A 23,826-nucleotide genomic window follows, 5' to 3' on the forward strand; every position below is an offset into this window, starting at 1 on the left:
CCCCTAGAGGGTCTTCCAGCCTGGAAGCATGATGTCGACACACCCTGAAGGCAGCCAGCAATCAGTTCTCAAGGGAGTCGTACTTACTCTTTCTGCTTGGATGCTCCCAGAGTCGGATACCTCACTAGCAACATGATGCCTGTCATCAAAAGTCATAATTTAAAAGGCAACCACCCCACCCCCAAATTAGTTACAACACCCTAGTGTCGATACACACCAACAGAAACACAATGAGCACTCCCCAATACAGACAGAGGCAAACAAAATCGGGTCTTGCTTTCTCAGATATGATCCCCAGCACGAGTCCCACTGGCATGACAGCAAAGGGAATTTGGAGCAGGGAAGCATGGCACAGAGGTCCCAGGGAAGACCAAATTGGAGATGGTGTGAAAGTGGCAGAAAGAGAGGAGGGCACTCTGTGAGCAAAGGCATGGGCGTGAGACAGAGGTGCCCAGACCAGAGTTGTCTGGGTACCACCTGGGGAACCCGGCACAGGCAACAAGACTTATGGCTGAGCTGCCCTGGGGGGGGAGGGCAGGCTTCTCTGGAGGGCTACAGGATGCTGATGTGTGTGCACACGTGTGTGAGAGAGAAAATATGCATGTACATAAGTACATACATACACTCTTCTCACAATGACCCTGTGAGGTAGATGCCACTTGCTGAGCAACTTGCCCAAGGTTACCCCAATGTCAGGAGGACTGTCTAACCCTAGAGCGACACCAATAGGATTTCCTGTGATAATGGAAGCGTTCTGGGTCTTTGCTCTCCAGTGCTCTAGCCACACATCACAGGTGGCCACCGAGCCCTGGGAACATGGTTAGTGTTAACTGGGAAATGGAGTTTTAAACTTTATTCACTTTTAATTAAAAACGGATACACACCGCAGTTATTGGGAAACTGGTCAATATAATTGGGACAGCTTGGGTAGAGGAATCAGTTTTCTCCACTGACGAATTTTCGGGAAGTTAAATAGAGGTATTTCTGATGAGCATTTATCATCTGAATGAGAGGTACACTATGTGTAAAATATCTCATTCTCTTCTTGATTGATTACAGGTTGAATTAATATTTTGGATATACTAGGTTAAGGAAGACGCAACTAGCTTCACCGTTTCCTTTTACCTTTGTAATTTGGCTGCTGGGACATTTCCAGTTACAGATGTGGCTCCCATTCCGTTTGTCAGACAGCACTACTGGGCACCTCTCCCATCTCCCTGCGGCTGGCGAGCTGGACTGGAAGGCAGACCATGGTGGACTGGGTATTACAGATACAGGCAAACACCTTTCCCTGAAGCCCGAAAGGCCTTCGAGGACAGTGTGATGCTGTTCAGTATTGAGCCAAATGCTTTCTCCCACCTCGGCCATTCTCAACTGAGGGGACAAACTGTGCCAGCGGCAAGGGTTCAAGCTGGACACGGGGGTACCATCTGGCAGGTATCTGCCACTTACAGAGTCACCCTTGTCGCCTGCTGTCAAAGAAAATAGGATCTTGGAAGAGTTTACGGTTTTTATCCAGCCCTTTCATTTCACAGGTGGGAAATAAGGCACTGGTCCAAGTCACCAAGAGTGCCAGTGGCGAAGCCTTGCTTGCCTCCCAGATCCCCTGACCTCTGACAGGGGCTCCTCTCCCATCAGATGCTTGTTTCTCCCACCTCACTCATTTCCCATCTTGTGGCCAGAGGCTGACAATCTAAGTTCCAGTCTGCTCATGAATTTGGTATTTACTTATACTGAATAATTACTAATCATGTGTACCAGGCACTCTTCTAGGTGCTGGGGTACAGCAGAGAACAAGACCAGTCACAGGATCATAGCTATTAAATAGGTAAATAAATAAATAAGGTAATTATTTACAGTAATAATTGCTACAAGGGAAACACTGGCGGGCTGAGATGAATAATGGTGACGTGTGAGGTACTTCAGTTACACTGGTCACCGAAGGCCTCTCTGAGGGGACATGTGAGCTTAGACCTGCTTGACAAGGAGGAACCTGTCATGGGAAGATCTGGGGGGCAGAGCATTCTAGGCAGAATGAACAGTAAATGCAAAGGTCCTGCGGTAGGATCCAAGGTGGCCCACCCAGGCATCAGAAGAAGATCAGGCTGGTTGGAGGACAGGGTGGGCATAGGGAATGTGAACAGGCAGGGGCCAGACCACACAGGACCTTGCTGTGTGCTGTTAGGCCTAGAGCCTGTCCTCCCTGGCCTTTGCTCTCCCCATCTCTCATAAAAGAGGTTCAACTTCATTGCCTTTTGGGTCCCCCCTTTCTGTTTTTTGACATTGAAGAATTCTGTGACCTGTGACATCTTTTCTACCTATAGTTGGCAGTCTAGAACATTCCAGGCACTGTGGCTTCTGCCTTTGCTTCACTCATGGCACACTCCCACGGTCTGGAATACTCCCTAGCTGTTCTGTGGGTCTCTTGTCCTCTGCAGCACTGTGTGTACACCAGAAGATAGAGCCTCTTGGTGACACCTGAGGTAGCCAACACCGAAATGTCTGGATAAGTGCAGCACGACAGCTGCTTTTCCAAAAAAGGCAGGAGTATAAAATACCAAGACCAGAAAGGATTAGGCTTAATGACAGAAGACATCAAGACCAAAAAGAGAAACCACTAAGGAAGCAGAGGGACAAAGAAACAGACTCACCAAGATCCCCTAAATCACTCAGCACCTATAAAACGGGGGCAGTCATAGCCTTCCCAAACTCACACAAAGAGAGGCAACAGCCAGGGTCCAAATCTTTAAGGGATTTGTGGGAGATACCTCTGGGGTATGGGTTCCTGCCTTCCCACACCCAGAAGGTCTCATTCCTGGTCTCGGGCTGCCCCCAGGGCCCACCATGCCCAGACCTCTTGCCTCCTCCCCTCTTTTTGTGGGACTGTCCACAACAGCTGGGGAAGGAATCGAGGTCATCAGGCCCCTGGTGCAGCAAGTATTAGACATCTCTCTGTTCCCCAAAGTGGACCAAAGGTTCTCCAGCTCTTCTGCACAGTCTCCTGCTCCCTCCTGTAGATGGAGACCTCCCACCACCCAAAAATGAGACCAAGGTCCTCCCCAATGAAGGTTCAAAGCCACTGCCTCTTGAGGAACTAGGAGGCTGGATGCAGGCCCACTGCCTCTGAGAAGCCCAACTCCTACATCCCCAAGTGGCTCAGCAGTTCCAAGGATTCCCACTCCCTGGGGTACCCAGACTCCTTCCTTCATACTGGAATCTCCAGAATGATGGAGACCCTCCTCAGCAGAAATCAGGGCTTTCACCTCTCCCCCCCACCCGCCCCTCCCAGGGCTAGAGGACCAAACAGATCCAGTTTCTACTCCCCTGGAAACCAGGATACAACCCCTCAGGTTCCTTCAGGACACATTCTGGTGCCATGCCCTGTGGTCCCCAGGGAAATCAGTTCTCTCCCCCAGACTCCTTTCCCCTCCAGGAGCCATGAATTCAGGGGACTACAAGTCACAGAGCCCAATCAGTAGTCCTAGAGCCCTCGTCCCCTTCAGGCACTCAAGATTCTGAGTGGCAGCCCCCAGCTCTGTTACCTCCGAGGCCCAGACATTCCCATGCCAGATTCGGGACTCCCAATTACGCCCCCCTCCCTCTAACCGGGACTTGGGAGTCCTCAGCCCCTGGCGGAGCCAAGCAGCAGGGACGCTGAGCACCCCGGCAGCCCCGACCCTCATCCCACCCCTCACTGCGCTGGCCCATGGGGTGCCAACACGGCCTCTGCATCGGCCTGCATCTCGTTGAGGGCCTGCAGCAGGACGCCGTGCGCGGCGCGGTAACCCAGGCCGCCGGTGGCCGCCGCACCGCCCGCGGGCCACAGGAAGGACAGGGCGCCCAGCGCCGCGCCCCCCGCAGTGCCCTCGCCGGCCCATGCGCCCAGCCGCGCCTCCACCTCAGCGCGGGTCACCGGGCCCGGGAATCGCGTCCGCTCTGCCAGCTCCCCGGGAGTCAGACCTAGCGCGCGCTCGCGTCGAGCCAGTGCCGCGGGTTCCAGCCCCAGCGCCCGCCGCCACTCCGCCAGCTGACCCCGCAGCAGCGCCACGTCGCAAGCCCAGCCGAGCCCTGGGACCGGTGCCGCCGCCGCCGCCAGGCTAGCTAGCAGAGCCGGCCGCCACGCCCCCGCCCGCAGGGCCGCAGCCTTCAGCCGAGCCCCGTGGGGAGACGCGGGGGGCAGCGCCAGCAGCAGCGCCCCCGCCTGGGCCGGGGGGAGCGCGCGCCGCAGCCACTCGCAGAGCCCGGGGAGGCCCCCAGGCCGCAGGGGGAACACAGGCGGCGGTGCCTCCTCCAGCACCTCCCACGTTTCATCCTCCGGGCTCAGTGCGGCCGCGCGCTCTGAGTCCCCGCTGCCCGATTTCTTCCCGCCGCCGCCAACACGCGTCAAACTCTCACTGCCTTTCTCTGAACCTTCCCCGCCTTCTGCTTTCTCGGATTCTTCCCCGCTACCTTTCTGCAACCCGGTGCCACGTTTCTCCCTTCCCTCACTGTATGCACTCTTCAACCCTTCTCCGCCTGCGTTCTCCAAGCTCTCGGAGCCGGCCTTCTCTGCCTTTTCCTCTTCCTCCAGGTACTCTGGATCCTCGCCCTCACCATCTGTTCGCACGCAGACCAAAGGCGCATCTGGCAGCAGGAAGGCCCGAACCTGAGCCCAGTCCTCCTCAGTGGGGGCCCCCGTGGTGACGAGGATGAGAGCATCGTAGTGGGTCGGATGGGGGGCGGCAGCAGTGCCCGCGGAGCCCAGAGGCACGTTCCAGAGCACCACGTTGGGACGCTCTGGGGCCGGGTAAGGCGTGGGCCCCGGGGGCGTGAAAACAGGCTCGTCCTCTGGGTCACTGGGATCCAACCCGAGCAGCATGTTCAGCACAAGGCTGACATCAGTCTTGCCCGCCACAGCCAGGTCCAGCCGTGCGCTGCCCAGCCGCTCCAGGCCAGCGCGGACCCACGACAGCGCCGCCTCCAGGCCACCGGTCTCAAAGGCCTCACGCACAGCCTCCAGCTCGGCGGCACCCAGGACCTCGAAGCCATCCTGAACCGGTGGAAGGAGCCTGAGGGAACAGGAAAAGGGAGGGTAAAGGGCAGAAGAGGGTTTAAACACTAGAGGGTTGTGCTACAGGCACGACTAGGTTAGGATGATAAAGAAAATTTCCCGAATGATCCCAGACGGAAGGAGGATCAGGAGAGGGAGGGGCCAGACTACTGGTATAGCATACAGAAACCAGGGCTTAAAATCGGACGGGGCGTGTTGGTTGAGGTCAGGTTTCCAACAAAGCCTAAAAGTGGGTACCTGCTAAATACTCTCTGGGATTCAGTCTTTGGAGGGGTGGGGCTTTCCCAAGGGACCTGCAGGGTTAAGAAAGGCCAAGCAAAACTCCCAGAAGGTCGGGCTCAGGTAAAGACAGACTTGCAACTGAAGGTCAAGCACCTCCTGACCGGAGCAAGGTCACCCAGGGAACTCTTTACTGAGACAAGGCGTAAGGAGTGGAATTAGGGCCAATGAAGGGGAAAAGTCTCACCTACCAGTGCTTACCAAGGAAGGAGATGTGGCTAGAAGAAAAAAGATGCATACTGAGCCTCATCTGACTTCTATGAAATAGGTGGCCAGGGGCTCGGGGAAATAACGCAGGAGGTAGCCAGCAAATGGGCAGAGAAATGAGATGGGATTAGAGAAAGGAAGTGGGGGAGTAAACTCAGAAATAATAAGGCTTTCCGAAGGTGTGGCTTTACAATGACTGGTGTAGCTGGAGAACAAAGAAGATGTGTGAATCTTAGGGTAAAATCTTTGCGGGCATCACAAGCTTTTGCGCTGAGTGAGCCCTCCTTCAAACTTTTGCCGGGAGCCAGTATTTGGGCGTTAGACTCTGGCCTCTCCTACGATCCACACTGGGGCAAGGCTTTTGATCTCAGAACGCTGGCAGGAGGCTGAAGCTGGAGGACCGGTCGGAACCTATAGCTGACCCTTGAGAGGGACAGGGCCTAGAAGTGGGGAGAGGGTCCGGCACTGAGCTTGGGCTTGGGGTGGAGCCTCGATGACCTCAAACACTGCGCTGAGGGGTGGGACCTGGACAAGAGAGCAGGGTCCCCAGCAGCTATCCTGTCCATGGGGCTGGGGGGTCTCGCGGATCTCAACATTTTCTGCGTACGAAGTCTAAAGGATCAGGCCTCCAACCCTCCTCTCTTACCTTTGCAGCACCTCCGCCTGGCTCCGCAGCGCCACCCGCAGGCGCTCCAATTCCTTGCAGCCATCTCTGCTGCTGCATTCAGCCGGCAGCACGAAGAGAGTTGCGGCCTCCAACCCTGTGCTGTTCAGCAGGGCCGTTGTCCGATCCCGAGCCTGGGCTTCATTTTCCGAATCTCCAGGGCGGAGGTTCCGTACAGCCAGCAGCGGGGTCCCTCGGGCCAGAGCGGCCCGCGCTGCCTCTCCCAGCGCTGGGGCCAAGGGTTCCCCGTTCCCCTCGGGGCCGGGCAGCACCAATACTAGCACATTGGCCTCTGCCGCCCAGGGCCCTGGCTCCGCGGGCGGACAGCTCAGCTCTCCCAGGAAGAGGCCAGGGCCCGCAGCTCGCAGGCTGGGGATCCCGGAGTCCGGCCGTCCCTCGGGAATCTCTATCGTCTCCACATTCCCGTCGCAAAGCGCTGCGATCAGCGCGGACTTGCCACAACCCGGAGGCCCGAGGAACAAGGCGGTCACGTCACCCCGTGGCGGCGGCATACCTGGAAAGCAAGGGGGGTGGGGCACACCCGGGTCAGGGAGCGCTGAGCCTTTTTCTTTCCTAGTCATCCAGTTCTGGTCAAAGACTTCAGCCCTTCACCCCATCCCCTTCCCTTCTTGGATGTCATTCCCAGGGAAAAGTCCGGCACCCACGCCCTACCTATTCCCCAGGGATTCGCGCGTTTTGTCCGTCCTCTTTCTGGATACATTTTTCTCTGTTTCAAAATCTCAGAAATCTGGCCTCCAGCCCCTTCCTCCCCAGGGACATGGATGTTTTTATCCCCCAACCCTCCCTTCCAAATCACTAACCGAGCAAACCGCCGGCACAACCGAAGAGCACAGTTGGCGGCGACAGATCCTCCGCTGAGAAGCCTCGCCCCTCGGGTCGGACGGACGGAGGCCGGAGAGGTTAGAGGGCCGGGATTTGGGGACGTCCGGACACGTTCCCGGGGCTCTAACCTGACGTCACTCTTTTAAGGAGGGGGTGTGTCTTGGAAGCGTGTCCTCCGGGCTACAGCCCTTCACTGCGCCTGCGCAGAACCCTCGACGTAGTCCCACTCCTCAGCTCCCGCTGCGGCCGGGCTCGGAACAATGAGGGAGTCAAAGCGCCTGCGCGCCAGGACGGTCAAGCCACAGCTGCGCCAGAAGCTGAGGTCTGTAAGGCACGGGCGGCAGGAGACGTCATCATAACGCACCCCCGGGCAGAGAAGGACCCCTACCGTTACTCTGAGGGCCCGGTTGGCGCGACTGCATCACTGCCGGATAGCATCCCGGGCCTGGGCTTCGAGAGGCTCATCAGGCGAAAGGGCGTGGAAGCAAGCCACTGGGACCTTGAGACTCGGTGGACCCTACCCCGCTTCCCTCCGAGTGGCGGCGCTATCACGAGCGACTGACAGGCGCAACGAAAGGCAGCCCTCCGTCGTCTGGAGAAAAGCGGAGGCCTGGGCTCCCCGCCTCGGGAGGAGGGAACCGAGGGCAGTGCTTGGGGCAGCGGGACTGAGAGGCTCAAGGCGCACATGGGAGGCGGGGGCCCTGGGTGGAACGAGGGTTACAGGATGTCAGAGAAAGATGCCTCCCGGGAAGAGGCGGGCTAAAGTCTGGATACCACCACCGACCTTAAGACACGTGGGAGACGGGGGTGAGGCTGGTGTCAAAGCTCAAGGGTTCCGTGCCCCGAGTTCAGGGAGGTAGTTTGATGTAGGAGACCACAGGTCTCAATCAGGTGAGAAGGCTCTAAGGGGTGTCACCTATCTAGGGAGTCGAATCTTTAGGGAGGGTCGAAGCTTCCCTAGGGAACAGCTCCATCGGGTTAGAGTTCAAGAGGATGGCATCTTATGGGGGCAAGGAGAGCCTGTCAGAGGTCACGGGATTAGCGGGCCCTGTAATGCTGTCAATAGATGAGCGACTTCACTCGATTTACTATTCTGTCCTGCGTGCTACTGTCTTGACCAGAGGGATCCCAGTCACTATGGAGGACCCGCGTCCTGAAGGGAACATGGAGCCCCAGGATTCGTCTAAGGAGAGAAGTCCCCGCAGTCCAGGAGGCGACATCTGTGAGTGCTGCTGGCCAGAGGGTGGGGTGCTGGAGCTGACGCTAGCTCTAAGGATATCTACAGCATTTCAGTGTCCCAGGCTTTACAAGGACTTGCCTGCGGGAAGGGACTGTGATAAATGGCTTCTAAGCTGCCCTACCAGGAACTGCCACTCTCCACCCTTACCCTTACTCTGCTCAGATGTACTCACCCTGCTCTGTCCATGTCAGTTCGAGTGGGCCACAGTTCACAGGAACAGAGTGGCATCCAGAGAGGCTTGGGGTGGGAGATGTGAATGGGAAAGGTTGGGCACTATGAGGAGCCCTAAGGTTCCAGTTCCAACTCTACCCCAGCCTTTCAGTGCGACTTGGGCTTGGGTTACTCCGTCGAAAGAGGGTGCCACTACTCAGGTGACGTGGCTGTACTGGGGATTAGTGGCAGGGAAAGGGAAGGTCAGTTGTTAACAAAGGTAGCCAGTTTTACATACCACGATAGCCACAGTCTCTACTGAATGCTTATGATGCTTGTGGGCGCTTTGTAGGAGTGCAGCCTTCCTTATCTCAGTCCTCCTGGCAGTCCCTAGGAAATTCCCTCAGGTAATGCTATCCAGCAGATGCTATCAGGTAAGGGAACTGAGGCAGAGGTTATTGTGAGGATGAGAGCACCAGTGTCAAGGCCCTCCAGCCAAAGACCACTGGGAACACACCTACAGTTGAATGAGTTGGGTTCATTGCTCTTTGAGGAATCGCGCATCTGTGGTGCTGTGGGGGCATCTCAATGTTAGAAAGGATTTATCTTAGGTGGTTTGCGGAAGGTTCGAGGAAAGGTTTTGCTTGGAATTAGATGCTGCCAATAAGCAGGGACCAAAGATAGGTTGGTGAAATCTTATCTAGGAGGGGGGGTACATAGGCTCAAGCTGCGAATTAATAGAGCAGCAGCAGCCACTCCTAGGAGCCAAGATGGGGGCGCAGTTTTGGTCTTTTCTGTGGCTTGGACAACGTTCGTGTTTTGTCTGTGTTCAGACATTATTCTGGCATGGTCTTGACTTGGTTCATCTCAGTCACAGCATGGCCTTGTCTGACAAGGTTGTGTGAAGCTGCTTATGTTCAACAAGAGACCACCAAGGCCTAGCTGGGAGCGCCAGGCCAGCCCCCGGCTGTCAAGCTGCTTTTCTCTCAGTACAAATAATCGCAAACCACTGTGCAGCACCGTTCTAAGCACTTTCTATGAATTAGTTTATTCACTCCTTCCAACAACCCAGTGAGGTAGTTATAACCGTGCTGGCCAGTTATAACCATACTGATGACGGTTATGACCCCACTTTCCAGACGAGGACACTGTCGTACTCGCCTAGGAAATGGGAGGTCTGGGATTCAGTGCCGGGCAGTCCGGCTCCAGAGGCTGTGCTCTAATCACATGGCTCTGCTGGAAAGGCAGGTTCCCTGGGTTCTAGTCCCGACTCCATTTCATTTCCCGGCCTCATGACTGTAGGCAAGTTGCCTAGCCTTTCTGAGCCTCAGCCTGTTCACCCATAAAACAGGTCCTGTAATAGTTTGCCTGTGCCACTGTCCAGCCCTGGCATAGTCTGGCCCGTAGTAAGCCCTGAGTGTGAATTGTTGGCATGACTCTGGGGCTTGGGAGAGGTCCTGGTGACTTTTGCTGGCTTCCCCCCGACCTCTCCCCACGTCCCTCAGGCCACCTGGGGGCCCCGCAGTGCACCCGCTGCCTCATCACCTTCGCCGATTCCAAGTTCCAGGAGCGTCACATGAAACGGGAGCACCCAGCGGATTTCGTGGCCCAGAAGCTGCAGGGGGCCCTCTTCATCTGCTTTACCTGCGCCCGCTCCTTCCCCTCCTCCAAGGCCCTGATCGCCCATCAGCGTAGCCACGGTCCAGCCGCAAGGCCCTCCATGCCAGTGGCGCCCACCACGGCCCAGCCTACATTCCCCTGCCCTGACTGTGGCAAGACCTTTGGGCAGGCTGCTTCTCTGAGGCGGCACCGCCAGGCGCATGAGATCCGCACCCCTCCTGGCCCTTTTGCCTGCACTGAGTGTGGTCAGGACTTTGCCCAGGAAGCTGGGCTGCATCAACACTATATCCGGCATGCTCGGGGAGAGCTCTGAGTGAGGGCTAAGCCCTCCCTAGAACAGTGCGGGGGGGTTCATTGGCTGCTAGAACCCACCTCTGATACAGGATGGGGGCCTTGGAAGGATTGCTTTCCCTCCCTGGACAGGCAAAGGACTCCTGATGCGTAGGACCCAGAAGATGCTCATCTACAGCTTCAGTCTTTGGAGGACGCAAAGGCCTTCAGGGATATAGTGGAATTAATGAAATCTTTTGTTTAAAAAAAAGAAGCCAAAAGGAAAAGTGTTATTTGTATCTCCCTCATTCCCAATTAAATAGTTTGAAACCACAACTAGCTGCAGATTGTGTAATCACCTTTAATTCTTCCCAGATGGATGGCGTGAGCTATAGGAGCAAATTCCCTTGGATGTGTGCCTGGATTGGGGGGGAGGGGGGGATATGTGAGCAGGGAAGGTGAGGTGTTGCAGGGCTGTAATGTCGTTAGAAGGGTCCCAGACGTGGAGCAACTTCGGCCTCTGGGGAGGGGATAGCAAAGTTGGGGGCTGTACTCTAAGTCATGTGGGGGTTGCAATTCAAGTCCTTGTCTTCTCCCACCCCCTGTCAGTCTTTCCCACTCATGGAAGGGCCATGGTATTGGAGGGATTGGGGCTCCGCCTGCCCGCCCGCCCCGCCCCCCCCCCCGCCAATAATCTGTTGCTCACTTAAATAATTTTATGGACCATTCTGGTCATGAAATATTTTCTATATGAGTAGGTGAGATGACATGAATAAAACAACAAAGAGTATCTTAAAAAAAGAGATCTATATTAAAATGTCTAAACAAGGAACTCTGGCTTTTGAGTAGGAATTCCCAAAAAATGTAAGAAGGGTACAGGGAGGGGATGCCTGCATGGCTCAGTTGGTTAAGAGTCGGACTCTTGATTCCAGCTCAGGTCATGATCTCAGGGTTATGAGATCCAGCTCAGTTACAGGCTCTGCACTGAGCATGGAGCCTGCTTCAGATTCTCAGTCTCCCTCTGCCCCTTCTTCATGTGCATGCTCGCTCTCTCTCTTCAAAATAAATAAAACAAAAGGGCACAGGGAGGGGGAAGCTCAGGTCAGAGCTGGCCTGACCCTGCTGGGAATCTGATTTGAAATCAAACAGAGATACCTTCTGTTTCCTGTTGTATTTGGCCAGCATTGGAAGAGCTCCCATTAAAATCCTATTTTCAGCTCTTGAAAAGCCTAACCCTAGGCAGAGTCCCACTGGGCCAGTGCTGAGTGTGGTCAGGACTTTGGATTACCTGCCCTGCCCCCCACTTAGAGACAGTGGTTGACGCCCTGAATATAAAAATCACAGACTCTGTCTGAACCAATGGACGCTTTTAAAACCCATGGCTGAGACAGATACGATAGAGACAGACAGCGGTCTCCCAGTTTTTATCTAGGTACATGGCAGCTACAAACTCTCCATCTCCCAGGGTCCCTTGCAGCTAGGTGTTGCCCTGTGACCAAGTTCTGGCTAAATTCTGGGTAGAGTTCTCAAGCTTCAGAAAGAGACATGCCTTTTCCTCTAACTTCCTGCCTGGAGTGTGGACATGGTATCTGACCACCTTGGACCATATGAGCAAGATATGGGCTGGCACAGCTGCAAGACAGCAAAAGCCTGGGTCCCTTGACCATGGGTCCCTGGAACCACGATGACTTCAGGGGGCAAAGTCATCACATCAGCCCTAGACTATCCGCTTGTGTACTACCACGTAAGAAAGAAATAAGCCTCTGTCGTGTTTAAATCACCCTTATTTTGGGTCTCTGTCACTTGCAGCATCATTTAAAGCCTGTCTGCAGCACAGAACTGCAGATCTGAGTAGTCGCAGCAGAGACCGTATGGCCCACCAAGCCTAAAATAGGAAAGGACCATCTGGCCCCTTACATTAAAAGTTTGCCGACCTCTTGTCTAACTGACACACAAACAACCTCCTCCGAGCCTGGCAGCCAGTACTCCCACCCTGGGAAACACTACCTCTAGTAGGGGGCTGTGCAGACATGTGTGTTCTTATGTAGGATTTGGGCAGTGCTAGCTAGCCTGGATCTCTGTTGGCGTGACTTATGGGAAAATTGGTCTGGAGTCAGTTGGCCAGGATTTTTTCCTAAAATATCGACTTCACCAAAGCCAAATATTTCCTCTGCACCTGGCAAGAGCTCAGAAGTTTCCAACCCAGATGTTTTACACCTCCCCCACAGCAGTTCCCTCCAACCCAAACCTAAGGCTCAAATCACACATGCTCCCCTGAGATAGACAGCAGTGGGCCCGTGTTCTTCCTGTTCTCTCCACACTCCAGATGTCATAGATTCCCAAGACTTTAAATAGCATCACTGGTGACTTCCAAATCTTTATCTACAGCTCAAGCCCCAGACTTCTCCCCATGAGAAAGTCACTTGGATAATGCATCGGAGTCTCAAAAACTTGAAAAGGGTCAGCGTGACTCCTACAGCCCCCACCTACACCACTACCATCGGACTGGTTTCTGAACTCCCCAAGTCTGACCAGCCCTCCCCACAGCTGCTCTCCTAACTGCTCCCCCCACCCTGTCCCTGGACCTGCCACCACTGCTGCCCCCTCTCCAGTCCACTACAGACCACTTTGTGTACGTAAGTCAGTGCACATCACTCTTCATTTAAAGTCCTCCAATGGCATCCTACAAATAACATCCAAAGATTTTACCCAGGCCCGGAAAACCCAACAGTGATGGAGCTCCCACCTGCTAATAAGCAATCTCAACTCCCTCCCTGCTCTATCTTCACTGTACTCCAGCCATACAGGCCAGGCTGGCTTCTGCCGTAGGGCCTTTGCACTTGCTGTTCCCTCTGCCTTGAGTGCTCCTACCCAGAACTTTTTAACACTGTCCCTACGTATTTGGGATTCAACATGAGCTACCTCAGAGAGGTCCTCCTTGACCTGCTTGGCTAAAGTAGCACCAGCAACCCTTAATCCTGACTTAATTTCTTCCTAGCACTCTTCAATACCAGGGATTTATCATGCTTTTTATTTGTCTTTATCTGTGTCCTTACTCTGGAATCCACACTCTTGAGGGCAAGTGTTGTGTCTTCCTCGCTTCCCCAGCACCTAGGACAGACAGCATTGATCTCAGAGGCTCAAAAATTGCTCAGCTGGGCTCATGGTTTACCTAGTGTCTCAGCCTGCTGCCTTCCCTATGATGCTGTGATGCTTGGTTTTCCACAGTTAGGTTTCCTGGAATCCCTCCAGAGCCAGCTTCCTGAAGTTCTGCCCACGAGAGGGATGGGCATAATGAAGGTAGGAGGGAAAAGAGACTCACCTTGCTTTGGGCTGCCTCCTGCAGCAGCTCAGGCTCCAGTGCCTTTCTATACTGGGCACAGGTACTGTGCTACACCTCTTGCGGTTTAAACCTCTGCACACGGGTCTGTCCCCCAAGCTCCTGTCGGGCCCTGGACCCTAGTCCTAGAGGTGGGAGCTTTGTGCAGACATGAACTGAGCTGCTCAGTTGCCTCACTTCTCCACATTTGTGCTCTCAGACTTCTAATGGCTGTGTAACCACTCCCCTGTGTTAAGTCCTCCCTTTGGAATTCCTAGCTTAATGTCCCTATCCTGCCTCAGCCCCAAAGAACCAAATGACCCCACTGGGAGCAGACTAGGTTTCTGGATTCCCAGTCTCTCATATCCTCAGGATTTTTGCTGATGAATGGATGGTCCTCTACCTCCATGCTTAGAAAGCCCCGTCTTAGGGCAGAAGAGCGCTTAAGCATGCTGCTCCAGGAAATAAAATCCATCTGTGGTGTTTTAATGAGCTGTGAATTCCTGCTTTGATGATTCTGAGAGTCATTGATGTTAAGCTATAATGGTTAGGAAAGTCTCAACTTGAAGAGTGGATAAATGTCAGGTTCTCGGATTCTGAGCTTCTCCGATGGAAAGTGTGGGTTTTGACAGATGCTTTGGTATAAGATCCTGTAGCAGGCATCAAAATGTAAGTGTCCTCTGTGGCCAAGCAGGTACCGTCATCAGGGAAGCAAGCAGGGTGTGAAGGGTCCAGTTGCCAGATGGTGTGGAGTGGGCACACGGGCAGGAATGCCCCATTAACAGGAGGTCGCCCTTCCCCAGCTCCAGCAAGCTCCTAGCCCATGGGATTGTGGGTTCAGCAATCTAAACCTCACAATTTTCAAAAGAAACCCCCAACCTCCATTTTGATGTGAAATCCACCCATTTTTAAATGTTGGTAGCCACCATTATTAAAAAACCTCCTTAACTCTGTGGAGCCCAAACATACTCTTGCCAGTCAGATGGTGGCTGTGGACAGCCAGGCTACCATTTCTGGATGTGGCTTAACAGTGAAGGACGCACACCCCGTACCCCATCGTCTGGCGTCAAACCTGGGCTCTGTGTCTTACTGGCTGTGTGACCAACCTGTAGCAAGTTAAGTCAACCTCCCTGGGCCAGAACTGCTATAAAATGGTTGTGATGAGAGGCCCTATGCCTCTAAGGGTTATGACAATGACTCAGACATGGAGACACAGCCCAAATTGGTAGAATGGCCTGCAAGGCCTGGCCCTCTGCCTCTCCCTGACTTTTTGCCTTCCCACCAGTCTTCCCCTGCCTTCGTCAGCAACAGCCTCATGCCCTAAGTGTTGTTCCATAAATATCCCAAGTAGGGCCCCACCTCAGGGCCTTTGCACTCACTGCCCCTGCAGACAGGACACACACACAAACACACACACACACACACACACACACACAGCCCCCCCCACCCCATTTTCCTCCATAGCACTTCTAATGCCCTCTACATTTTCTAGATTTTACTCTACGATCTAAGTATGTCTTCTCCGTTATAAGAGGAGTTTCCACAAAGGCAGGGATTCTTGTTCTTCATGCGCACTACTCTACTCTCAGCTCCCAGAAAAGTGCTGGTATCTCGCAGGTGCTCAATATATCACTGTTGAATGAATGAATAAATAAATAACAGCCCCTACCTCATAAGGATCCGACGCGATTGTCCATATTAAGCGCTTTAGCCCAGGGCCTGGTCCACCGTGAGCGCTGATTTAATGATGGTCATTACGGTAATTCAGGTTCTATTCTTGAAGGTTCTTAGTTGCCAAGCTTCTATGAGTTAACACACGTAAAGCGCCTTAGAACAGGGCTTGGCACACAGTAAATGCTCAGTAAATGGTAGCTATCATTATAATTAGGCTTCTATTTTCAAAAGAGCTTTGGTGCCAAACTATTATGAATTAGTACTTCCCCATCTCCAAGCAAGAGCCAAGTTCCAACAAAGCTCTAACAAGCTGGCCCTCTGCTCCTCTCTGCCCTCATCCCTCCAGCTCTGCGCTCTCTGACACCGCTCTCTGACACCCGGCAGGCTCCTGCCTCCTCCCGCCTGGACCGCATGTCCCCTCTTCCCCTCCAAGTGCGCAGCTCCAGCTCCCTCCCCTCCGTCTCCGCTTAGGTCCCTGTCCCCTCCTCAGGGAGGGCTACGCTACTGAAAATGGCAACCCCCTTTCAGCACTGTTCTCCCTCCTCTGCTTTATTCTTCTCCACAGCATCTACCCCCATCCAGCATATGTGCCATCTTGCTTGTTTCCTGTCTGTCCTACCTACCCCCCTGCAAGCTCCACAGGGACAAGGGTTTTGTCATTCACGGGTATATTCCCAATGTGCAGCATGGAGCAGGGATTCGGAAGATGATTCCTAACTGAATTAATGGATCACGGTCCCTACCTCACAGAGTTATTCTAAGGACCTGATGATCTCATGCAAATAAAATGCAGCACTCTGTAAGTGCTGGGGAAATGGCAGCTGTAATTATAATTAAGGTTCTATTTTTGTAAGTTCCTAGATACACAACTTCCATGAGTCAATATATATAAAGCTCTTGGACCGGCACTTGGCACCCGGGAAGCACAGCTCTGATTATAATTAACGTCCTCTTTGTGAAGGTTCTTAGGCAGGGGCAGAGAACATTGGCTGTCCTCCACCATCCTCCACGAACCGTTCTCTGCTTCCTGGGCATTGGCTAGACCGCCTTTCCCAGAGTCCCCTGCGTGAAGTTGTGGCCGTGTGACTCGTTTCTCAGCAAAAGGGCGTCAATGGGAGCAGTATGTGCCCCCTTGGGGCTGGGGCTGGTAAGACATCGCATGTACCTTGCCTTTCTCTTCCACCAGCAGGACCCAGGCGATGGCCACTCAGTTGGCTAAGGGATGGCCTGGGTCCTGGAATCACTGCATGAAGAAGGGTTGCCCAACCTGAAACACCCACCCTGGACTCTGATGTGGGCGCCGAAACCTCTGTGGCGTTGAGCCTGCATATCACGGGGTCTATGCGTAAATACGTGGAAACCACACAGGACACAAGCACTCAGGAAATGTTTAAAGTCTTGGTGATGATGGGGTTAAGGCTCCCCCAGGAAGGAGCATCGTGGTGGAGGGAGATAAACGCCCAGGCCCGGGCCTCACACACTCGAGTGTCCACATACACACACGCACACCAAACACGCTGGACCGACACACACAGAATTTGGCTTTTATTCTGGCCTTCACACATCTACCACTAAGACGACACAGACCGGCGGTACCCCTGTCCCCCATGACTGCTGTGATCACCCCTGTTTCCTCAACCCCCTCCTCCCACCCCGCCCCTCTTGCCAAGCTCCCTGGGAGGGTCCCTGCCTACACCTCACCCCGGGCATGCAGCATGAAGTGCCCATGCAGCTCCCCGAGGTTGTCGAAGGAGTCCTCACACTCTGTGCAGTGGTAGGTGCCCTCCTCCTCCTCGTCCTCATCCTCGTCCTCCTCCCTCCCAGCTGGTCGGCCCTCCCCAGCCCGAGGCGGCTCCTCCTCTTCCTCCCCAAGGGCCCTGCCTTCAGGGGCTGGAGTTTCCTGGGGGGCTGTAGCAGGGCAGCAGAGCCGGCAAGGCGGGGTGCCCGGTGGGGCCTCCCCCAGGGGTGAGCGGCCACAGAGCTGGCAGGGCTGGGCTGGGGGGCCTGTGGGCTGGGCTGCACGGGGGGCCCGGCGGGATGGGCCCCCCCGGCCGCCCCCCAGGCGCTGCTTCACCTTGTAGCCGGGGTCATATTCAGGATCATCAGTGGCCTCCTCCTCCTCCTCCTCCTCATCTTCTTCCTCTTCGGAGTCCGGCTCTGAGAGAGTATATTCAGAGTCAGAGGAATGTTCAGGGCCTGTAGGGGGACGAACAGAGGGGAGAGACAGAGGCATCTGAGGACGTGGGCCCTGCCCCTGCCCTGAGCCTCATTCCGACTGGCCGCAGCCTGGAGCGGGGAGCCTGCACACAGCCCTGCTCTTCCCAACAAGTGAATCCCAGTCACATGGAACACGGCCTGGGACTCGGTAGTTGCTCAGTGTCTAAGCAATCGGATGTCCTGCAAGAACTGCATCTTAGGAGTTTAATAAGGACGAAGTAGCAGTAATAAAAACAGTAACAATAACAGTGTTCCTTGCTATTTTAAGAGCCCTGTTCTTGGGGCGCCTAGGTGGCTCCATCAGTTAAGTGTCAGGCTCTTGATCTCGGCTCAGGTCTTGATCTCAGGGTCATGGGATTGAGCCCTGCACCACCGGGGTCTGCACTCAGGAGTCTGCTTGAGATAGTCTGTCTCCTTTTCCTTCCGCCCTCCCCCGCCAGTGTGCGCGCATGCGTGCTCTCTCTCACATAAATAAATCTAGGGCACCTGGGTGGCTCAGATGTTTGGGCATCTGCCTTCGGCTCAGGTCATGATCCCAGGGCCCTGGGATCAAGTCCTGCATCAGGCTCCCTGCTCAGTGGTGTCTGCTCCTCCCTCTGTCCCTCCCCCGGCTTCTGCACTCCCCGTCTCTGTCTCTTTCTCTCTCGCTCTCTTTTTCTCTCAAATAAATAAAATAAAATTTTATTTATTTTTTAAAAAGATTTATTTATTTATTTATTTGACAGAGAAATCACAAGTAGGCAGAGAGGCATGCAGAGAGAAATGGGGAAGCAGGCTCCCTGCTGAGCAGAGCCCCCAGATTTGGGGCTTGATCCCAGGACCCTGGGGATCATGACCTGGGCTGAAGGCAAATGCTTAACCGACTTAGCCACCCAGGCGCCCTACTAAAATACTTGTTAAGTACAAATATATTACTGTGATTTCATGGGCATGCAGGACATGTTCAGGACAAGTGTTGGGTAAAGAAACGAAAACAATCTGCAGTCAATGACAGGTAAGGGTGTCCTTAGCAGTCATTATGGGGGGGTGCACACAGAGCACTGGTCAGGGAGGAGGGAGGCCCCCCTACGGTGGCAGCGGTGTGGGAAATACTGCAGGCGCCTGTCAAAAGCATCCCCTTAGGATTGCCACAGCCTTGTCCTGTGTCCATCCTGGCCCCTCTTCTTCAATTTCCTCCAGCAACCCAGAGGGGTCCTGTGACAACTCAGCCAACAACACTGGGCTCCTCATGCACCTGTCACAGGGTCTTTGCGACCATTTTCACAGATGGATAAGGCTTGCTCCCTCCCGTTGCCAAGTCTCTGCTCAAGGGTCACCTTCTCGGGGACACCCTCACCACTCCATCTGATTGGCAACCCTTCCCCAGCACTCCCTATGCTCCTGACTCTGTTTTTCTCCTCAATTTCCTGTACCCAACATCGACTTGTGGTTATTGCCTGTCCCCAAAGCAGGGACTCGGGTTCGTTGCTGTGCCTCTAGCATCTAGAACACCTTCTTTGTGCCTGGCATTCAATTTAGCAAACCTTTTCTCAGGCTTTCACACCAGTTCTCTCTGCTGGGAATGTCTCACCCTGGTTTTCCCCATCATTCTTTAGGACCCAGTAGGAAGCCTCTCTCCTTGGTGAGGTTGTCCCAGATCTCCTCACTCTAGGCAGCCACTCACTGTCTTTTCCCCGCTGGTTGTCCTCACCCTAAGCCCACAGGGCCGTGACCTTCTGTGTCCCCATCCTCTCCCACCAGACCTGCTCTGACTCACTGCTGGCTCCCCAGCACCGCCAGGGCATAAGAGTAGGTGCTAAGTGTTGGCTCTCTCTACCTGTTCCTGCCTCTGTCCTGCTGTCTCTCTACCATTTAACATATGTTTCCTGAGGCCTTGGTGTGGGCTGCTCCCCCCACCTGGAAGGCTGCCCCCACTCTGTCCACCTGGCGAGCTCCTACTCATCCAGGCCCCAGGACAAGCTCTGGCCGCTATGACGGTGACTCCTGCTAGCCCAGCCTCTCCCCTGGTGACTGTCCTAAAGGCTGCAGCCATCTGGGCCCCAGTACATCTTCCCTGTCAGACTAGGACCCCCTTGAGGGCAGGTCTGACTCATTTTGGGGTCCACAACACTGCCCAGCCCAGGACATCTGGGCCGAGTGCACATGGGTGCCCCCGAGGCCCTGATCTCCCTCCTCCCTTCAGGCCTTTGCTTCTGCTCTTCCCCCCAGCTGGTGACCTTTTCTTCCCTACTAGCAAACTCCTTCTCCTCTTTAAGGTCCCAGCTCACACATCACGTCCTCTGTGAGGTTCTCCCTGACTCCTCAGGTGGTTAGTATATCTCTCTCATCTGGGAACCCTCTACCCCTGCCCCGCCCCCCCAAACCCCCTCCATCCAAACCCCAACACATTCTGACCACCTGCGTAGTGACCTGGAGACAGGGGACTCCTGGAAGGCAGGCCCGGGGCCTGACCTATCTCCACGTCCCAGCAGTGCTAAGTACCCAGTCAGTCTCAGTGGACATTTGCTGAATGGCTGCAACACAGAGGAAACCCCTCTGGCCTTGGGAGAGCGCCACCCCCCCACCCCTCCCCCCCCACCCCCTCTCTCCTCCCACCTGACTTCACACCACCAGCTGTCTAGGGCCTTCAAAGCCCACTATGACTTCACGCGGTTGGCCTGGGAAAGGCAATCAGGTCATTGTCCATGGCAACCAGGTCTTCCATGTCCACTGTGATTTTAAGGACCACAGCCCTTTTGCACCTACCATGCCTTCTCCACCTACAAGATCTTCAAAGCCCGGCATGTCTTCAGCATCAACTGAACCCTCAATGTCCAAAGTACCTTCCAAGCCTCCTGCCTCCTTGAAGCCCACCAAATCGGCAATGCCCAATAGCTCCTCGGTGTCCACTAAGCCATCAACGGCCCCCAACTCGGTCACAAGCCCAAGCAGTTCCAAGTCTACCAAGTGGGCAAGTACAAAGACAGCCCCTTCTAAACAGCCCGGCAGCAAGCCCCGAGTCCACAGCAGGGCAAGAACGCCCAGCAAGGCCAGCACTGACACCAGGGGCAGCAAAGTCAGCAAGGCCAGTGGGGTAAGACGCCACCAAAGGAGGGGCACTCACAGCCGGGGCCGAACTCCTGGAAGAAGGGGAGGCCACAGCTCCAAGAGGTCACCCAGCAGGGCCAGTACTATGAGCAGGATGAGAACTCATGGTGCCACACCAGGTGTGCCCAACAGGGTGAGAACTCCTACTTCCCAGAAAAAACAGAGTGGGGGCAAGAGTTCCAGCCGGCCTAGAAACAACAACTGGGAAAAAAGTAAGAGCCAGCCTAAAAATATGAGCAGAGAGAAGAGTTACAGCCCACCAGGAGCCTCAGGCATGGGAAAGAGTTCTGGGCTGGCTATAACCCCAAGTAGGGCAAAGAGTTACAGCCCCACTAGAACTCCCTTCAAGGAGAAAGGTTATAGCCACTCTCCATCATCATCAAGGAGGGTGAGAAGTTATAGTGAGATGATCACCCCTAGTAGGCAATGGAGTTACAGCCCAAATGAAGTATCCAGCAAGGTCAAGAGTTACAACCAGGATAGTGTACCCAGCAGGACCCGGAGTCATAGCCAGTCTAGTACCCCTAGCAGGGCCCAAAGCCACAGCTGGTCCAGTACCCCCAGTAGGACCCAAAGTCAGAGCCGGTCTAGAATGCCCAGAAGAGCAAGAAGTCGAAGTCAGAAGAGAGCCCACAGTAGGATGAGAAGTCACAGTTCCAAGAGAAATCACAGTAGGGCAAGAAGTCGTACCCGGAAAGGAACTCCCAGTCAGATGAGAAGACAGAGCCAATCCAGAACCCACAGCAACGGAACATATTATAACCAATCTGGAACCCCCAGAAGGGAAAGAAGTCACAGCCAGTCTAGAAACCCCAGCAAGAAGCGAGGTCACAGACAATGTAGAAACCCCAGCAAGGAGAGAGATCACAGACAATCTAGAACACCCAGCAAGGAGAGAGGTCACAGACAATGTAGAAGCCCCAGCAATGAGAGAGATCACAGACAATCTAGAACACCCAGCAAGGAGAGAGGTCACAGACAATGTAGAAGCCCCAGCAAGGAGAGAGATCACAGACGATCTAGAACACCCAGCAAGGAGAGAGGTCGAGGACAATGTAGAAGTCCCAGCAAGGAGAAAGACCACAGGCGATCTAGAACGCCCAGCAAGGAGAGAGGTCGCAGACAATGTAGAAGCCCCAGCAATGAGAGAGATCACAGACAATCTAGAACACCCAGCAAGGAGAGAGGTCGAGGACAATGTAGAAGTCCCAGCAAGGAGAAAGACCACAGGCGATCTAGAACGCCCAGCAAGGAGAGAGGTCGCAGACAATGTAGAAGCCCCAGCAATGAGAGAGATCACAGACAATCTAGAACACCCAGCAAGGAGAGAGGTCGAGGACAATGTAGAAGTCCCAGCAAGGAGAGAGATCATGGACGATCTAGAACACCCAGCAAGGAGAGAGGTCAAGGACAATGTAGAAGTCCCAGCAAGGAGAGAGATCACAGACAATCTAGAACACCCAGCAAGGAGAGATGTCGAAGACAATGTAGAAGTCCCAGCAAGGAGAAAGACCACAGGCGATCTAGAACGCCCAGCAAGGAGAGAGGTCACGGACAATGTAGAAGCCCCAGCAAGGAGAGAGATCACAGACGATCTAGAACACCCAGCAAGGAGAGAGGTCACGGACAATGTAGAAGCCCCAGCAAGGAGAGAGATCACAGACGATCTAGAACACCCAGCAAGGAGAGAGGTCGAGGACAATGTAGAAGCCCCAGCAAGGAGAGAGATCATGGACGATCTAGAACACCCAGCAAGGAGAGAGGTCGAGGACAATGTAGAAGCCCCAGCAAGGAGAGAGATCACAGACAATCTAGAACACCCAGCAAGGAGAGAGGTCGAGGACAATGTAGAAGTCCCAGCAAGGAGAGAGACCACAGGCGATCTAGAACGCCCAGCAAGGAGAGAGACCACAGGCGATCTAGAAGCCCTAGTAAGGAGAGAGATCAGAGACTATCTAGAAGCCCTAGCAAGGAGAAAGGTGGCAGACGATCTAGAACCCCTAGCATGGAGAGAGGTGGCAGGCGATCCAGAACCCCCAGCGAGGAGAGAGAGCACAGCCAATCTGGAACCTCCAGCAAAGAAACAGATCACAGCCTATCTAGAACCTCCAGCCAGGAAAGAGATCATAGCCTAACCAGAATCCCCAGAAAAGAGAGAGATTGCAGCCGACCCAGAACTCCTAGAAAACAGAGAGGTCATAGTCAATGCAGAACCTTCAGAAAAGAGAGAGAGCACAACCAATCCAGAACATTCAGAAAAGAAAGAAATCAGAGACAATCTGGAACCCCCCGAGAGGAGAGAGCTCACAACCTATCTAGAACCTCCAGCAAGAGAGGTCATAGCCTATCTCAAACTTCTAGCGAGGAGAGAGAGCACAGCCGATCTCAAACCCCCAGTGAAGAGAGAGACCACAGCCGATCTAGAACCCTCAATAAGGAGAGCAATCCTAGTCAATCTACAGCCCCCAGAAGTCTCAGCCAGAAGGATTCCACCAGCAGGGCGCACAGTCCCAGCCAGAATGGAACACCTAGGAAGACAAGGAGACAGCCCCGCTCTAGATTTCTCAGTGAAGCCCCAATTCCAAGCCAGGATGATACTCGAGGCAATACCACCATCTCTAAGGGTGCCTCACCTGGAGAGAGGTCCTCATCGTCTTCTTCCAAGCTGGCATAGCCCCCAGTCTCAGCTGGCTCACGGGTCTCTGTCATGGCCAGGGGAGGGAACAGGAGACAGGAGCAGAGCAGCAGCTAGGTAGCGTCCCTCCCCAGCCAGCTCTTCACAGTCACACCGGGGTCACAAGTTCTCCAATGCAGGATGTCGGCAGGTAGAGTAGGATGCTGCACAGGGCAACAAAAGGCCTGTGGTGACTTAAATAAATTTTTACATAGCATCTGCCTCCCCAGGCCCAGCTGTGTGCTCTGTGCTGAGGGAAAGGAAAAGGTCACCCCAGCTCTTCTATAGATCTTAATTTCCCCATCTGGGCAACAAAGCTCTTAGTGGCATGGGGAAGGGTAATATCCCAATATTTAGCAGCAGGTATCAGCATGGGCACCAATCAGAACTGAGTGGAACATGGTGGAACATGGTCCTATGCCAGGAATTCAGCCTTTAGCTGCTGGTTTGTGAGAAACTCTGATACTAGGGGAGGGTCCAAAGCAGCAGCTGCGGGGAGGGGATTCCTTGATATAGTGGTGATTTATCAGTC

The 23,826-nt window shown here is 54.2% G+C and overlaps 4 protein-coding genes across 12 annotated transcripts; 2 read left to right on the top strand and 2 right to left on the bottom strand.

The window, feature by feature from the left end:
• IRGQ (immunity related GTPase Q) lies at positions 1 to 7,257 on the bottom strand. 3 transcript variants are annotated; one of them, XM_032325701.1, is made up of 3 exons: positions 7,172 to 7,257; positions 6,183 to 6,714; positions 1 to 5,048 (listed from the first exon to the last, which is right to left on the bottom strand). In XM_032325701.1, exons 2-3 carry the CDS (start codon positions 6,710 to 6,712, stop codon positions 3,692 to 3,694), a joined length of 1,887 nt encoding a protein of 628 aa, XP_032181592.1. In that variant the 5' UTR covers positions 6,713 to 6,714; positions 7,172 to 7,257; the 3' UTR covers positions 1 to 3,691. The 3 variants fall into 3 exon arrangements, with proteins under 3 accessions (XP_032181592.1, XP_032181591.1, XP_032181590.1); XM_032325700.1 differs by lacking the exon at positions 7,172 to 7,257 and adding an exon at positions 7,022 to 7,139; XM_032325699.1 differs by lacking the exon at positions 7,172 to 7,257 and adding an exon at positions 6,873 to 6,971.
• On the top strand, positions 7,255 to 10,597 carry ZNF576 (zinc finger protein 576). Of its 6 annotated transcripts, none has more exons than XM_032325716.1 (3): positions 7,255 to 7,365; positions 8,165 to 8,265; positions 9,939 to 10,597. In XM_032325716.1, the coding sequence occupies exons 1-3, from the start codon at positions 7,304 to 7,306 to the stop codon at positions 10,364 to 10,366; spliced, it is 591 nt and encodes a 196-aa protein (XP_032181607.1). In that variant the 5' UTR covers positions 7,255 to 7,303; the 3' UTR covers positions 10,367 to 10,597. The 6 variants fall into 6 exon arrangements, with proteins under 6 accessions (XP_032181607.1, XP_032181606.1, XP_032181608.1 ...); XM_032325717.1 differs by lacking the exon at positions 7,255 to 7,365 and adding an exon at positions 7,421 to 7,934; XM_032325718.1 differs by lacking the exon at positions 7,255 to 7,365 and adding an exon at positions 7,421 to 7,850.
• A 6,247-nt stretch (positions 10,598 to 16,844) lies between these two features.
• Positions 16,845 to 23,361, bottom strand: ZNF428 (zinc finger protein 428). The gene is made up of 2 exons (XM_032325730.1): positions 23,254 to 23,361; positions 16,845 to 17,512 (listed from the first exon to the last, which is right to left on the bottom strand). The coding sequence occupies exons 1-2, from the start codon at positions 23,327 to 23,329 to the stop codon at positions 17,007 to 17,009; spliced, it is 582 nt and encodes a 193-aa protein (XP_032181621.1). The 5' UTR covers positions 23,330 to 23,361; the 3' UTR covers positions 16,845 to 17,006.
• On the top strand, positions 20,136 to 23,301 carry SRRM5 (serine/arginine repetitive matrix 5). 2 transcript variants are annotated; one of them, XM_032325723.1, is made up of 2 exons: positions 20,136 to 22,311; positions 22,456 to 23,301. In XM_032325723.1, the coding sequence occupies exons 1-2, from the start codon at positions 20,172 to 20,174 to the stop codon at positions 23,292 to 23,294; spliced, it is 2,979 nt and encodes a 992-aa protein (XP_032181614.1). In that variant the 5' UTR covers positions 20,136 to 20,171; the 3' UTR covers positions 23,295 to 23,301. The 2 variants fall into 2 exon arrangements, with proteins under 2 accessions (XP_032181614.1, XP_032181612.1); XM_032325721.1 differs by having other exon boundaries at positions 20,136 to 23,301.
• Positions 23,362 to 23,826: the final 465 nt, after the last annotated feature.

Source organism: Mustela erminea, chromosome 19, assembly GCF_009829155.1.
Source record: "Mustela erminea isolate mMusErm1 chromosome 19, mMusErm1.Pri, whole genome shotgun sequence".
Classification (NCBI taxonomy): domain Eukaryota; kingdom Metazoa; phylum Chordata; class Mammalia; order Carnivora; family Mustelidae; genus Mustela; species Mustela erminea.